General features: G+C 27.7%; 1 protein-coding gene across 1 annotated transcript in view; it reads right to left on the reverse strand.

The window, feature by feature from the left end:
- The window catches only part of LOC142235705 (uncharacterized), a 450,997-nt gene that overhangs the window by 24,837 nt on the left and 407,412 nt on the right, over positions 1–18,748 (reverse strand). The window contains exon 12 of the mRNA XM_075306966.1: positions 2,365–2,446. Coding sequence (XP_075163081.1) covers positions 2,365–2,446 — 82 coding nt within the window. The remainder of the gene's footprint in view (positions 1–2,364; positions 2,447–18,748) is intronic.

The raw sequence follows: 18,748 nt of genomic DNA on the forward strand, positions 1-18,748 counted from the left end.
TCTATGGAAAACAAAATTTTGCAAACATTTTCTATAGAAATATAATTTTGCGAAAATTTTGTATAGAAGTAAAATTTTGCAAATATTTGCTATAAAAATAAAAATTTACAAAAATTTTCTATAGAAATAAAATTTACAAAATTTTTCTAAGAAATAAAATTTTGCAAAAATTTTCAATAGAAATAAAATTTAGCCAAATTATCAGTAGAAATAAAATTTTGCAAAAATTTACTGTCAATAAAATTTTGCAAAATTTTGTGGAAAGATAACATTTTGCTAAACATTTTAAGAGAAAGTTTTGTACAGAAATAATTTAATGTAAATTTATTATTTTATTTTTATTATTTTTTATCTCCTTTTTTCATGCTACGGTGCTTTCTGTATTTTGTAGCACAATAAAAATTTGCAAAAATATTCTAAGAAATTAAATTCTGCAAAAAATTTGAAAAGAAATAAAATTTTGCTAAATTGTCAATAGAAATAAAATTTTGCAAAAATTTACTGTCAATAAAATTTTATAAAATTTTGTGGTAAGATAACATATTGCTAAAAATTTTAAGAGAAAATTTTGTACAGAAATAATTTTTTGATAGAAATAAAATGTAAATTTATTATTTTTATCTTATTTATTTTACAAAATTTTGTGGAAAGATAAAATTTTTGCCAAAATTTTTAAGAGATACTTTTTTCAACAAAAATAAAATGTAAATTTATTATTTTTTATTTCTCTTTTCATGCTACGGTGCTTTGTGTATTTTGTAGCACAATAAAAATTTACAAAAATTTTCTATAGAAATAAAATTTTCAAAAATTTTCTAGAAAATAAAATTTTGCAAACAATTTCAATAGAAATAAAATTTTGCTAAATTGTCAATAGAAAAAAATTTTGCAAAAATTTACTGTCAATAAAATTTTACAAAATTTTCTGGAAAGATAACATTTTGCTAAAAATTTTACTAGAAAATTTTGTACAGAAATAATTTTTTGACAGAAATAAAATATAAATTTATTATTTTTTATTTCTTTTTTCATGAGAGAGATAACATTTTGCAGAAATAAAATGTAAATTTATTATTTTTTATTTCTTTTTTCATGAGAGAGATAACATTGTGCTAAAAATTTTAAGAGAAAATTTTGTACAGAAGTAATTTTTTGCTTTGTGTATTTTGTAGCACAATAAAAATTTTCTATAGGAATCAAATTTTCAAAAATTTTCTAAGAAATACTATTTTGAAAAGAAATAAAATTTTGCTAAATTTTTAATAGAAATAAAATTTTGCAAAAAAATTTACTGTCAATAAAATTTTACAAAATTTTGTGGAAGTTAATATTTTGCCAAAATTTTTAAGAGAAAATTTTGTATAAAAATATTTTTTTTGACAGAAATAAAATGTAAATTTATTATTTTTTATCTCTTGTTTCATGGCACGGTGCTTTGTGTAGTTTGTAGCATACAATCTTAAGGCCATGGTCTTCGAAAGTCTATGTTGGTTCTTTCGTGGTTTTCCGGATAAATGAAGAATATTTTCACAAAGAATCTAAACACAATTTGCTTTTGGCAAATGGCAACAATTTCGCACAAAAATAAACATTGCTGGTAAATCGAAAATTTCAGCAGATTTTAGTGAAAACAAATGTCCTCCACTCATACTCCTTATCAAACACACAGAAAAGGATTCAATTGCACCAATACTCTACCATACCATAGCATTGTACCTTAGTATAAACATTTATTCAATGAATGGATGGTCTAGTGGCGGCAAGAGATTTTGGGAACACTATTCGCTGAAGAATGTTGCTACTGCTACCGTAGAAAAGCACAAAAGAAAATATTGCACTGCAACAATAAAAGTTTGTTTGCTCAAGTGCACTTTATCAATTTCAACGTGGCAAGTTTGTTAGAGAGTAGTCGAAATGGTAGTAGTAGCAATAGCTAGCCACCCAGCTGCAATGTCTGGGGGTAAGCATAGGTATTGAGAATATGGGGGGGTTTTGACCATCTTGGCCATCAATCCCTGTTTCTTGGTATATTTTGTATGGAGAAGCAAAATCTTATTTTAGTTTAAACCTCAGCATGGAGTATTGTATGGAAACGTTTGCTTGCTTGGACTTTATAGATTATTTGCACTTGTGCAGCATTAACACTAACATTTTGTCTAATTCGCAAATAAATTGTTTTTAAGAGTTTCTATTTCTTCGTTGTTTTTTTGTTATTGTTGAAAAGGACCAAAGTTTGAAATGGAAGCAATAAAAATACAATATATAAATTAAAATCATACATAAAATCCTGCTCAGGTGGAAACTTAATCTCTAAAAAATGTTCTTTTTCTTAATTTATTATGAGTGGAAAATTTTTCAACTTACCGACACTGTACTTAGACGGGAGGTAACACTTTGTAGGTCTGATATTGAGCCGGCATAATCACCACTTTCTCGGTCATGTGATCTGAAAGAAAAATAAAATTATAGTTATATTCGGGTTTGAACAATTGGAAAATATCTCTGTGTATATTTATTTAATATTGTTGTAGGTATTATTGAAAACTTACTTTCTAAAGAAGTGATAAAAATAATCGGCTCTCTACGTAATTTATATTTAGGAATATATAAATTCTTAAAAATCAAGAATAATAATATGCATGTATCCCAGTTATAGACTTATCGCCTTTTGTCCCTATATGCAGATTTTATCATTGCAGATTCATATAAACATTTTATCTCCCAGCAAGAAAATTTGGAAATTCTTCTCAAGTCATTGCGTAATGATTGAAGTCAAAAATTAAAAACACAATGTTTATTATTATTAGTATTTTTCTTATTTATTTTCAAATTAACCCTTATACTACGTTGGGGTCATTTGCTGACCCATGTCGTATTTGTCATCACCGCATTTCTTACTGTTCGAATATAATTGAAAATTTCTATCACCCAGTGCATGAATTGGTGACATATGCTGAATTCATGCTGAGTAGTAAGAACCTTTAATTATAATCCAACAGTAAAAAATTCGGTGATGAAAAATACGACCTAATACCCAACGTAGTATAAGGGTTAAATCCGATATAGTGAAGAACTGATACGTAATGATGATCTATATATAGGATAGGTTAAAGTGGCAGCCCGATTAGTTTCAGGCTCACTTAGACTATCCAGTCCATTGTGATACCACATTTACACATGGACACTTCTAGTTTTAACCGCTGAACCTTCTCGATTATATTCTTCTGTTGAACTAACCAGATTGTTCCAAAAACATTAGCAGACTGTTTAAATTAATGTTTTCAAGGTCCGCAAGTAATCTAAAGCTAAATGTCCCCAAAATTTGCTTACGCCTTACACAAACGCTTTTTATCTGCAAGGAATTTCGAAGATGAGATATATTGCTTTAGATTTGGATATTGCTTCCTTACAAACCGACTCTCAGATTTGATTTCAAGAGCATTAATATGCCACAATTTTTACCCATATCGGGGCCGATTAGTAAAAATTTGACAAAATTTTCTGTAGAAATGAAATTTTGACAACATTTTTTATAAAAATAAAATTTTGACAAAAGTTTCTATAGAAAAAAAGTTTTGACAAAAGTTTCTATAGAAATAAAATTTTGACAAATTTTTTTTAGAAATAAAATGTTGACAAAAATTTTTTATAGAAACAAAAAGTTGACAACATTTTCTATAGAAATAAAATTTTGACTAAATTTTCTATAGAAATAAAATTTTGACAACAATTTCTATAGAAATAAAATTTTGCAATTTTTATACCCTTCACCACTACTGTGGTACCGGGTATAATAAGTTTGTGCCTTTGTATGTAACACCAAGAAGGAGTAATCATAGACCAACCTTTTAGTATACGGATCGGCTTAGAATTAAATTCTCATTCGATTTAGCGATGTCCGTCTGTCTGTTGGTGTATTTTTGTGTGCAAAGTACAGCTCGCAGTTTTAGTCCGATTGTCCTAAAATTTGGTATAGGGTCCTGTTTCGGCTCAAAGACGATCCCGATTGATTTTGGAAAAAATCGGTTCAGATTTAGATATAGCTGCCATATATATTTTTCACCGAATTGGTCATAATGGTCAAATTCCGTACATGCGAATATTTTATGAGTATCGAAAAACTTGCAAAATATCAGCCAAATCGGTTCAGATTTAGATATAGCTCCCATATATAGCTTTCCTCCGATTTACACTCATTTGCCCACAGAGGCCAAATTTTTGCTCCGATTAAATTTAGCATAGGGAGTAGCATTGTAACTATGCGTGCCAAATTTGTTTGAAATCGGTTCAGATTTAGATATATCTCCCATATATAGCTTTTGCCCGATTTACACTCATATGACCACAGAGGCCAATTTTTAACTCCGATTTAGTTGAAATTTTGCACAGGGAGTAGAATTAGCATTGTAGCTATGCGTGCCAAATTTGGTTGACATCGGTTCAGATTTAGATATATCTCCCATATATATATGTTTTTCTGATTTCGACAAAAATGGTCAAAATACCAATATTTTCCTTGTTAAATCGCCACTGCTTAGTCGAAAAGTTGTACAAATGACTCTAATTTTCCTAAACTCCTAATACATATATATCGAGCGATATATCATAAATAAACTTTTGCGAATTTTCCTTAATATTGCTTCAGATTTAAATGTTTCCCATATTTTTTACTAAAATTGTGTTCCACCCTAGTGCATTAGCCAACTAAAATTTTGAGTCTATAGATTTTGTAAAAGTCTATCAAATTATGTCCAAATCGAGTGATACTTAAATGTATGTATTTGGGACAAACCTTTATATATAGCACCCAACACATTTGACGGATGTGATATGGTATCAAAAATTTAGATCTACAAAGTGGTGCAGGGTATAATATAGTCGGCCCCGCCCGACTTTAGACTTTCCTTACTTGTTTTCTATAGAAATAATATTTTGCAATTTTTTATACAGAAAAAAAATTTAGCACAAAATTGTGCTATAGAAATAAAATTTTAACAAAATTTTCTATAGAAATAAAATTTTGACAAAAATTTCTATAGAAATAGAATTTTGACAACATTTTTTATAGAAATAAAATTTTGACAAAATTTTCTATAGAAATAAAATTTTAACAAAATTTTCTATAGAAATGAAATTTTGACAAAACTTTTCTATAGAAATAAAATTTTGACAAAAGTTTCTATAGAAATAAAATTTTGACAAAATGTTCTATAGAGATAAAATTTTGACAAAATTTTCTATAGAAATAAAATTTTAACAAAATATTCTATAGAAATAAAATTTTAACAAAAATTTCTATAGAAATAAAATTTAGACAAAATTTTCTATAGAAATAAAATTTTGACAAAATTTTCTATAGAAATAATATTTTGACAAAATTTTCTATAGAAATAACATTTTGACAAAATTTTCTATAGAAAAAAATTTTGACAAAATTTTCTATAGAAATAACATTTTGACAAAATTTTCTATAGAAATAAAACAATTTCTATAGAAATAAAACAATTTCTATAGAAATAAAATTTTGCAATTTTTTTCTATAGAAAACATGGACAATATTTAGCACAATTTTCTATAGAACAAAATATGTTGACAAAATTTTCTACAAAAATAAAATTTTGACAAAATTTTCTATAGAAATAAGATTTTAACAAAATTTTCTATAGAAATAAAATTTTGACAAAGTTTTCTATAGAAATAAAATTTTAACAAAATTTTCTATAGAAATAAAATCTTGACAAAATTTCCTATAGAAATAAAATAAATTTAAACGAAATTTTCTATAGAAATAAAATTTTGACAAAAATTTCTACAGAAATAAAATTTTGGCAATTTTTTTATGTAGAAAAAAATTAGCAAAATTTTCTATAGAAATAAAATTTTGACAAAATTGTTTATAGAAATATAATTTTGACAACATTTTCTATAGAAAAAAAAATTTGACATAATTTTGTTTATAGAAAATATGGACAGCATTTTTAGTAGAAAAAAAAATTAGCACAATTTTCTATAGAACAAAATATGGCACAATTGACTATACTACTAATTGCACTCTTAGTGCAAAATTTCAACCAAATTAGGGTAAAACTCTGGCTTCTGGGACCGTATTAATCCATATCGGGCGAAAGATATATATATGGGAGCTATATCAAAATCTGAACCGATTTCAATAAAATTTGGCACACTTGACTATAGTACTAATTGTTCTTCTTGTGCAAAATTTTAAGCAAATTAGGGTAAAACTTTAGCTTCTGTGGCCATATAAGTCCATATCGGGCGAAATATATATATAAGGGAGCTATATCTAAATCTGTACCGATTTCTTCCAAAATCAATTCTGAGCCAAAACACATACTTGTGCCAAATTTGAAGTCGATTGGACTGAAACTGCGACCTAGACTTTGATTACAAAAATGTGTTCACGGACAGACGGACATGGCTATATCGACTCAGGAGCCCACCCTGAAGTCGATTGGACTGAAACTGCGACCACGGACAGACGGACATAGCTATATAGACTCAGGAGCCCACCCTGAAGTCGATTGGACTGAAACTGCGACCTAGACTTTGATTACAAAAATGTATTCACGGACAGACGGACATGGCTATATCGACTCAGGAGCCCACCCTGAGCATTTTTGCCAAAAAAATCTATAGAAATTTTTTTTTTCGGAAATAAAATAATTTTGTTTATAGAAAATATGGACAGCATTTTTAGTAGAAAAAAAAATTAGCACAATTTTCTATAGAACAAAATATGGCACAATTGACTATACTACTAATTGCACTCTTAGTGCAAAATTTCAACCAAATTAGGGTAAAACTCTGGCTTCTGGGACCGTATTAATCCATATCGGGCGAAAGATATATATATGGGAGCTATATCAAAATCTGAACCGATTTCAATAAAATTTGGCACACTTGACTATAGTACTAATTGTTCTTCTTGTGCAAAATTTTAAGCAAATTAGGGTAAAACTTTAGCTTCTGTGGCCATATAAGTCCATATCGGGCGAAATATATATATAAGGGAGCTATATCTAAATCTGTACCGATTTCTTCCAAAATCAATTCTGAGCCAAAACACATACTTGTGCCAAATTTGAAGTCGATTGGACTGAAACTGCGACCTAGACTTTGATTACAAAAATGTGTTCACGGACAGACGGACATGGCTATATCGACTCAGGAGCCCACCCTGAAGTCGATTGGACTGAAACTGCGACCACGAACAGACGGACATAGCTATATAGTCTCAGGAGCCCACCCTGAAGTCGATTGGACTGAAACTGCGACCTAGACTTTGATTACAAAAATGTATTCATGGACAGACGGACATGGCTATATCGACTCAGGAGCCCACCCTGAGCATTTTTGCCAAAAAAATCTATAGAAATTTTTTTTCGGAAATAAAAGTACAACATGTTAGATAAAGATAAAATGTTAACAAAATTTTTATAGAAATAAAATTTTAACAAAATTTTCTATTTATAGAAATAAAATTGTTCAAAACTATTTTACAAAAATATATTTTTGCAAAAATTTTATATAGAAATGAAATTTTGTGTAAATTTTCAATAGAAGTAAAATTTTGCCCAAATTTTCAATAAAATTAAATGTTGACAAAATTTTTCTATAGAAATAAAATTTTTAAAAAATTTTCTTTCTAGAAATAAAATATTGCAAAAATTTTCTATGGAAATAAAATATTGCAAATATTTTCTAACATATAGAAGTAAAATTTGCAAAAATCTTTTTAACCTACTAAATCAAATTTTGCAAAGAGACATAATATTATGCAAACATTTTCTATAGATATAAATAAAATCTAAAGGAAAAAAATCTGCTCAGCTTAACTTTCGACTTTTCTTACTTGTTATTACTTTCAATCCTACAACAAAATTGATTGTAATATTTTATGACATGTTTTCTTAAATAACAATAACATAAATCTTTAGAACCTGCAAATAAATCCTTCACGTTAAACCTTTATAGTTACATTTATTTCTATAAGAATACCTGTCCAATACAGATATGTTAGAAATTGATTTAAGAAGCATTTTATGGATTTGTGGTAATGAATGGTATAACTCTAATAAGAAATTTTTGCAGAGAATTTGACCCTTTTTAACCTACTTTAGCCCATCCCTGGAACTGTCATCAAAAGGTGTTAAGTAAAAATGAAGCCATAAATTAAAGGAAGGAAGCCAGATGTGGAAGAGGAAGAGGAGGAGAAAAACACGAAAAAATCATAACCAAGGTTTTTTTTTTTGTGTGTGAAGAGACTTCAATCAAAGTAATCTCTTAATGAATTGTTGTCATTCAATAAATATTGGTATTTTTTTGGGGTGAAATCTTTTTGGTGTTTATCGTCCCCAAAAGTGACCACTTAAGTGGCTGTGGAAAAACGGAGGACAGCCATGACAATCATTTGACTTTTAAATTGCTGTCAGGTTGGCAAATAAAAATAAATGTCAATGCCAATGGAGAAGGCGTAGGAGGGCAAGAGGCAAACACCATCCATAATAATAGCAAGTGGAAAAAGGAAATGAAGTAGAGGAGGGCAAAAAATGATAAGGATGTGTTCTTGGAAAAAAAAAGAAGACCGCCACCAAGACGATGATGGAGAAGACCTTTAAGCCAAACTCTCGACCTTTTTTTCCCCAGCACAACAAATATAAGCCAAGTAACAACAATTACAACAGCAACAGATCTTTAGGAAATAAAATCCAGTAACCCCATTATATATATTTTTCTCCATTATTCTTGGGTGTTATCAAAGCTAAGCGGTCCTAGAAGCAGCCAACATGAAAAAGTATCCACCATAGCTCTTATGGCCAATTCATCATACCAATACATTTATATTCTGGCCCATTTCTGCCAATCCTCCTGCTACCTTAGTTACTTGTTATCCTGACAAACACATCTCTCTCCTCACCCCTTCTATTTCCCATAATGTCCAAATCCTAATAAAGCAAATACTTCACCATTTGACCAAGTGTCAGTTTAGGTCAATGGAAGCAAAGAATTTCTAGCAGCATAAAGGCATAAGGATGTATAAGAGAATATAAAAATAAAATATCTCACAACAACAGGAACAATGTAGAAAAAGGTTAAGGTATCAAAGGATTAAGGAACGTTCTAATAATCCAAATAAATTACCTTGGAAGTCCTTACGAGACATTCGACTATGAAATGCCGACAAACAAAACATTAACTTCCCCCCCCCCCCCCATTTCCTTACCACCTCTTTTCTCTTATTCCTACTCCCCCACCATTCTGGTGTGTCAGAAACGAAAGAAACAAAGCTGTTGCTGTCCATCCAGCCTGGTGTTATCTTTGCCAAACAGTCTTTAGCTCCAGGATCAATGGTCCTAATACCGGCAAGTACTCATACTACTAGGACAACCAAGAGACAAGACACTGACTAACTAACTTAGCTCCAATCCCCTCCTCTTTTTCTTTCAGGTTTTCCCAACACGCCTTCCTAAACAAACTCAATTGAGTATGGCTGAGCCAGAAAAGACAAGGGGGGGATAGTCATCTGCTCGTCCATAATAACATTATAGGAAAATCTCATCCTGGTTCGAGCATTCGAAGATGAAGCTCCATCGATAGCAAAACAATAATAATCAAAAGCATTCCAAATCATCAATTTCGAATTGTGAATACCCATCTCCCTCCTTCTTTAAGTCATGTCCTCACTCCACCATATCCTTTCAAACTGCTTGTCGAAGTAAAACCCTATAGTGGGAGATAAATACAATGGTTGAAATCCATTCAGAATAATACAAAGTATAGAGCTTTATTTTCCTGAATGAGCGATTTATATCTGGGAAAAGTTCCAATGCATTAATGGAGGACAGTGGGTTCCAAGTGAAAGAAGATGTTAAAGAAATTTTAAAATTTTCTCCCTGATTTTTATTTACACTAAAATTAAGACAGTGGTAGGGAGTGTAATCAGAATAAAAATGTGGACTTTTTAACCTTTCGAATTTTTTTTGTTTTAATTTGGAAAAATCGACATTTCGATATTTTTGTTTAAATTGGGAAATATCGACTTTCGAGTTTTCGATTTTTTCAAAAATTTCAAAAATTTTTGGAAAATTGGAAAACTAAGAAATAAAATTTATTTTTCCACCAAATGGTTTTCTCACATTTAGACTCTTTTTTAAAATTCGGCTTATGGACCTTCCGACTTTTTTTAAAATTTGGAAATATTGACTTTTTTAAATTTTAAAATTTTTTGGAAAATTGGTAAACTAAGAAAGAAATTTGGAAGCTTTAAATGGAATTTATTTTTTCACCCAGATTTTTGTTTCATTTTTTGATCTTTTAAGTCTTTTTAAAATTTGGAAAATTCGACTGTTTCACTTTTTTAAAATTTTGGTATATATAGACTTTCGAAAGAAATTTGGAAGCTTTAAATGGAATTTATTTTTTCACCCAGATTTTCGTTTCATTTTTTGATCTTTTAAGTCTTTTTAAAATTTGGAAAATTCGACTTTTCTACTTTTTTAAAATTTGGAAATATCAACTTTCGAGTTTTCGACATTTTGTAAAATTAGAAAAACTGAGTAGGAAATGTGGAAGCACTAAATTAAATTTAGTTTTCTCTGCCAGATTTTACAATTTGAAGTTTTAACTTTTTTAAATTTGGAAAATTCGACTTTTCCACTTTTTTTTGAAAATTTGGAAATATCGACCTTCGAGTTTTCGACATTTTTGAAAATTAAGGAAAATTAGAAGAACTGAATATGAAATGTGGAAGCACTAAATGAAATATATATTGTTTCTCCCAGATTTTTGTTTTATAATTTGACGTTTTAATTCTTTTTTTAAAATTTGGAAAATTCATCTTTCGACTTTTTTAAAATTTTGAGAAATCCATTTTAAAGTTGTCAACTTTTTCCAATGCAAGATGTGGAAGCATCAAGTAAAATCTATTTATTTTCCTCTTTTACTTTTTTCACGTTTTGATCTTTTACCTCTTTTTCAAAATTTGAGAAATACAATTTTTTTAATTTTGAAAACTTTATAATTCGACTTTTTTAAAATTGAAAAATATCGATAATATTTGAGTGAATTAACATTTTTTTTCATTTAGATTTTTATCTCAACCTTTGACCGTTTACAATTTAGAAAATTTGATATTTGACGTTTTAATTCTTTTTAAAATTCGGCAAATTCATTTTTCGACCTTTTTAAAATTTTGAGAAATCCATTTTAAAGTTGTCGACTTTTTCAAGCGCGAGATGTGGAAGCATCAAATAAAATGTATTTGTTTTCTCCTTTTACTTTTTTTCAGGTTTTGATCTTGTACGTCTTTTCAAAATTTCAATTTTTTGAAATTTTGAAAAATTAATATTTCGACTTTTTTAAAAGTGAAAAATATCGAAAACATTCGAGTGAAATACCATTTATTTTTTTAATTCAGATTTTTATCTCAACTTTTGACCTTTTACAATTTAGAAAATTTGATATTTCTATATTTTGGGTTTTTTTTGGATTTTTTTTGAAAAATTGGGCAACTAAGCATGAAATGTGGAAGCACTAAATAAAATTATTTTTTTCTTCCAGATTTTTATATCACTTTTTCAACCTTTCCACTTTTTTAAAATTTGGACTTACAAGTTTTCGATTTTTTTTTTTAATTTTAGAAAATGCGTAGTTTACGCATGAAATGTAAAAGCACTCAATAAAATTTTCTTTTTAATCACATTTTAACACTTTTTAAAATTGTCAAAATTCGACCTTCCTACTTTTTTTAATTTGGGAATACCCCCTTCGAGTTTTCAACTTTTTCAAAAATTTTAAACATTTTGGAAGATTGGAAAACTACGCGTGTGGATTGTGGAAAGAATACTTGTTTTCTCCCAGATTTTTATTTCAATTCAAATAAAATCTTGTAATAATAATTCTATAGAAATAAAATTTTTGGAAAATTTTTAAAAAAGAAATAAAATTTTCACAACATTTTCTATAGAAATAAAATATTGACAAAATTATCTATAGAAATAAAATTTTGAAAACAATTTCTATAGATACAAAATTTTGACAAACTTTTCTATAGAAATAAAATTTTGACAAAATTTTCTATAGAAATAAAATTTTGACAAAATTCTCTATAGAAATAAAATATTGACAAAATATTCTATAGAAATAAAATTTTGACAACATTTTCTATAGAAATAAAATTTTGAAAAAAATTTCTATGGAAATCAATTTTTGACAAAATTTTCTATAGAAATAAAAGTTTGAAAAAAAATTCTATAGAAACAAACATTTTTACAAAATTTTCTTTAGAAATTAAATTAGGGCAAATTGTCAATAGAAATAAAATGTCGACACAATTTTCTATAGAAATAAAATTTTGACAAAATTTTCTATAGAAATAAAGTTTTGACAAAATTTTCTATAGAAATAAAATTTTGACAAAATTTTCTATAGAAATATAGTTTGGAAAAATTTTTCTATAGCAATAAATTGTTGACAAAATATTCTATAGAAATAAAATTTTGACCAAATTTTCTATAGAAATAAAACTTTGACAAAATTTTCTATAGAAATAAAATTTTGACAAAATTTTCTATAGAAATAAAATTCTGATAACATTTTCTATAAAAATAAAATTTTGACAAAATATTCTATAGAAATAAAATTTTGATAAAATATTCTATAGAAATAAAGTTTTGACAAAATATTCTATAGAAATAAAATTGTGACAAAATTTTCTATAGAAATAAAATTTTGACAAAATTTTTTATAGAAATAAAATATTGACAAAATTTTCTATAAAAATAAAATTTTGACAAAATTTTCTATAGATACAAAATTTTGACAAAATTTTCTATAGAAATAAAATTTTGACAAAATTTTTTATAGGAATAAAATATTGACAAAATTTTCTATAAAAATAAAATTTTGACAAAATTTTCTATAGACATAAAATTTTAGCAAAATTTTCTATAGAAATAAAATTTTGACAAAATTTGCTATAGAAATAAAATTTTGACAAAATTTGCTATAGAAATAAAATTGTGATAAAATTTTCTATAGAAATAAAATTTTAGCAAAATTTGCTATAGAAATAAAATTTTGACAAAATTTGCTATAGAAATAAAATTTTGACAAAATTTGCTATAGAAATAAAATTGTGATAAAATTTTCTATCGAAATAAAATTTTGACAAAATTTTCTATAGAAATAAAATTTTGAGAAAACATTCTATAGAAATAAAATTTTGACAAAATTTTCTATAGAAATAAAATTTTGACAAAATATTATATAGAAATAAAATGTTGACAAAATTTTCTATAGAAATAAAATTTTGACAAAATATTCTATAGAAATAAAATTTTGACAAAATTTTCTATGGAAATAAAATTTTGACAAAATTTTCTATAGAAACAAACATTTTTACAAAATTTTCTTTAGAAATAAAAGTAGGGCAAAATTGTCAATAGAAATAAAATGTCGACAAAATTTTCTATAGAAATATACTTTAACAAGGATTTCCATGGACATAAAATTTTGCAAAAATTTCCAATAGAAATACAATTTTGCAAAAGTTTTCTATACAAATAAAATTTGGACAAATTTTCTCTAGAAATAAAATTGTGACAAAATTTTAATTCCATATACAGTTTTGACAAAAATATTTTTGCTAAAATATTCTATAGAAATAAAATTTTGAGAACATTTTCTATAGAAAAAAAATTGTTGTTGTTTTTTTATCTCAGCTTAAAACCATGCATTGACTAAACTACAAGTGTAGCTTAACCAAGAGAGGAAAAGAATGTTTGTCATATTTATTTGGGCGAAGCCCGAGACTGCAAGACTGCAAGATGGTTGGATGGACGCACGTTTCGGAATTACCACATTCCTCATCAGCATCCTCTACTTGCAGCAAAACTATAAACCAATTATCAGAATAAATTCAGGCAGTTCATTAAACCCAACAATGAACCACACTTGAACCTTCCGAAAAAAGGTTTTACATGATAGCCGGCTTATGCCAAAATAACTTCGTACAAACATATCTCTTTTTCTTTGCCACCGTCAAATCATCGATTTGAGTGCAGTTGGCTGGGTTTATTTTGAGCGTGCTTCCATTCGTTTTGTTTTGTTATTGTTGGTTTTGTTCTTTAGTCATTGTTGTTGTTTTTTTGATTTCAGCTGTTGGTTTAGCTACACTTGTAGTTTAGTCAATGCATGGTTTTAAGGTGAAATCAAAAAAAAAAAAAACAACAACAATGATTAAAGAACAAAACAAAACGAAATAAAATTTTGACAAAATCTTCTATAGAAATTAAAATTTTAACAAAATTTCCTATAGAAATAAAAATTTTACAAAATATTCTATAGAAATAAAATTTGTAATTATAGTCATAGAAACAATCGTTTATTGATTTATTTCCAATATTTTGGTTAGTTCCACTAACCATATAACCATTGACAAAATTTTCTATAGAAATAAAATTTTGATCAAATATTTTTTAGAAATAATATTTACAAAAAAATCTGTAGAAATAAAATGTTGACAAATTTTCTAAAGAGATAAAATTTTGACAAAATTTTGTATTGAAATAAAATTGTGACAAAAATTTGCTATAGAAATAAAATTGTGACAAAAATTTGCTATAGAAATAAAATTTCCCAAAAAATTTCTATATAAATAAAATGATGCAAGAATTTTCTATATAAATAAAATTTATTAAAAATAAAATGTTGCAAAAATTTTCTATAGAAATAATTTTTTTGCAAAATTTTTCCATAGCGTTTCCAGTTCAGCGCTCATACCGCCTGAAAATATGCTAAGAGAATTTTCGATAGCAGGTTCACCTGGTTTCTGCCTGGAAAATCAATCTCTAGGAATGATTTTGGATAAAATGGTTTTTAAAAAGCAAACTATTTTACAATTTTATACGAAGAAAATAAATATAAATTAATTTAATTAGTATATTTTTATAAAAAAATATGAACATTTTTATAAAAAAAATATGTCAAATATGTCACTACCACCTTTTATAGCAAATGTTACTTTTTGCCCCACCTTTTATAAATTGTCAGCGACAACGTTAATTTCAAGGATTGATATTCGATGAAATGAACAAAAAATGATTTTGGATTTAGTTGGATCTAATTAAAAAAAGACGTTACTTTATAATTTCATAGAAAATTAATTTGTGAAATGGATTTAATTCCACCACCTTTTATGACAAGTGACACTTTTTATAGATTTTTTTAAAGATTCTTGTATTTCTGGTGAATTTATAAAAGTTCACTCTGAATGAAAATTCTTTGAAATAGAGGACGCAACATTATTTATTAATGTAATATTCTTTATATAAATTTATTTTTTTTTATATTCTCAAACATCAAAACAAATTGTAAAAAATTTAGAAAAGACAATTATGAAATAAAATTATATTTACATATACTCAAATGAATTAATTAAACGTGTATCTCCTATAAAAAAAAATAAATAATTAGAGGACTTATTGGTTACGGTATTATCAAGTCAATGTTCTCGATTTTTCTATTTTGTATTTTGAGATCTACAATACTACAAAGTTCGAGACAGTTCTCCTAACTTATTTAATATTTTCACCACACACTCTTTACTTTATACCACTTTGCCAATCAAACTCAAAACTAATGAGAATTGAGAAGATGAAGACTAAATAGTGTGGAACACCAAAGACAAGATGTACGAAATGAAAATCCTCCACAAAGAAAAGGTTCACGCACGCATACAGGCTCCAAACAAATTCACAGTTATACAAGAACGTGTTGGTAGGATCCTATAACTACAACTACAATATACAACAATAAAAATTGTATCAATATTTAACGTAATCAACCACAGAGATGAGCATTGTATTGCTATGTACGGGATATCCAACTAAGTTTACTGTGGGTAGGTATAGATAGTGGTAGTATTGAAAATTTTACTGTTAGTGTTTTCAATGCTGAGAACATGAGAAACATGGGTGAGTGTGGATGGGAGTGTGGGAGAGTATGAGATATTTATACATTGATAGCATTTTGAGGGCTCTCCATTGTATTGGGGAGATAGGTAGATACGTGTGAGTGTATGTGTGTTTGTAATAATGTTTGCTTCATTTTGATTGTTTCCATTTTGATATTTCAGCACGTACGCAACTCACACGCATGCATTCCTTTCGTAACTCACACACACACATACACACGCACCCATCAAAGGGACTACATGAACATCATCTAAAAACTTAGTTAGAGATACACACGTCCGTATAACTCCAACGATAGTATATGAATGAACGAATGTCTAACTGAATGGACATGGAACACCTATTTTTGAAAGGATATGAGTTTTTCATTTCGTTTAGTTTTCTTTTTGTTGTTGTTGCTGTTATGGTGCTGCCGGTTATTGCTCTACATTAGAAACAACCTTTTGCACGTTTTGCACATACATACTCTCCCACTCTAAAATAGAGAAACCACTTCCTTTGGGCTATAAAAGATTGCTAAAAACTACATTTGAAATAGACAAAAGTTATTTAAAAATTCACAGACTAGGTTCCACACACACACACACTCAGGTTTAAGTTAAAATGAAACATAGGTCAATCATATCACAATGCCACCCATGTTTTTTGGTAAACCACATAAGAAAAATAATGGTAAGATATAAACCAAGAGCCAGAAAAAAGAGCAACAAAACGTAAAGGACTAGATTGTGGAACATAAAGTTTGTGTAAGATTAATTGATTCAACAACTGATGGACATCTGAAACGAATTTTTCTGTAATCTCTTCTGCCGAACTCAGACTTTGTGGGCAAATGGTTTTCCTAAGCAAGGAAGGAGGTGGACAGGCTAATGTTGTTCAAGTTTAATTGACAGCTATCATTAGCAAAACACCATGACCTTGAGTTCTTCAGTAATGAAATTGCAATGGTATGGGATTTGTGTGTCATCATTAGCTAAAAAGGAGTTGCTTTTAAACATGAATCCGGAAGAAGGCAATATATTAATAATTAAATATCATTTAATTATATTTAGGAGATAATTTACAAAAATTTATTTATATCAAATACATGGCATTAAATTTATTTTAATTCATTTAAATTCAATTTATTTAAATATAATAAAAAAATTTAGTTTTTAATTTAAAAAATTATTCCAATAAATTCTAATAAATTTATGGTAATTTAAATACATTAAATATTATTTAAAAAAAAGATTATTTAAAAAATGATTTCAATTTTATTGAATTTATTGCAATTCTTCACACAAAAAAATAATTCTGATTCCATCACGAATTTAATTGATCCCATTAATTTTTCAATTGAAGAAATCTTCAATCACAGAAATGATACTAGCAATTAAACAAGTATATACGGCCGTAAGTTCGGCCAGGCCGAAGCTTATGTACCCTCCATCATGGATTGCGTAGAAACTTCTTCTAAACACTGCCATCCACAATCGAATTACTTAAGTTGCGGTAACGCTTGCCGATGGCAAGGTATCTTAAAACCTCCTAACACCACACGCAGAGAAGGAATATGATCACCTCAAACATGTTTCAAGAGCAAAATGTTATTTTTGTATGGTGACCATGTAACATGTTTGTCACTAAAATGTTATTTTCTCGTCAAATATAACCTGCTTGCCGAAATCAGATACATGATTTCCGAGAAAATAACATGGTTGCAAAAACCATGTTACATGGTCACCACCCAAAAATTACATTTTGCTCTTAAAACATGTTTGAGGTGACCATATTCCTTCTCTGGGTGCATCTTCTAAATTGTATGTAAGTCCATATATGGTATATATTAAATCAAAAAAGATCGATCCAATACGTATATAATTCAGTTTGACAAAGTAGACATAAAATTTTGACAAAATTTTCTATATAAATAAAATTTTCACAAAATTTTTTATAGAAATAAAAATTTTCACAAAATATTCTATAGAAATAAAATCTTGGTAGATTATTTTTGGCTCGAGTGGCAACCATGATTATGAACCGAATAAAATTGAACAAAATTTTCTATAGAAATAAAATTTTGACAAAATTTTCTATAGAAATAAAATTTTGACAATGATGAAAATTTTATTATGAACCGAATAAAATTTTAACAAAATTTTCTCTAGAAATAAAATTTTTACAAAATTTTCTATAGAAATAAAATTTTGACAAAATTTTCTATATAAAAAAATTTTGGTAGATTATTTTTGGCTCTAGTGGCAACCATGATTATGAACCGATATGGACGAATTTTTGTGTAATTGAACCAATTTTGGTATGGTTGTTAGCGACCATATACTAACACCACGTTCCTAATTTGAACCGGATCGGATGAATTTTGCTCCTCCAAGAGGCTCCGGAGGTCAAATCTGGAGAACGTTTTATATGGGGCTATATATAATTATGGACCGATATGGACCAATTCTGGCTAAAGATCATATACTAACACCATGTTCAAAGTTACAACCGGATCGGATGCAATTTGCTTCTCTTTGAGGCTTCGCAAGCCAAATCAGGAGATCGGTTTATATGGGGTCTATATATAATTATGGACCGATGTGGACCAATTTTTGCATGGTAGTTAGAGACCATATACCAACATCATGTACCAAATTTCAGCCCGACCGGATGAAATTTGCTTCTCTTTGAGGGTCCGCAACGAAATATTGATCTAAGACCCCATGAAGTATATATATATATATATATATATATATATATATATATATATA

Source organism: Haematobia irritans, chromosome 1, assembly GCF_050003625.1.
Source record: "Haematobia irritans isolate KBUSLIRL chromosome 1, ASM5000362v1, whole genome shotgun sequence".
NCBI classification, from domain to species: Eukaryota; Metazoa; Arthropoda; class Insecta; order Diptera; family Muscidae; genus Haematobia; species Haematobia irritans.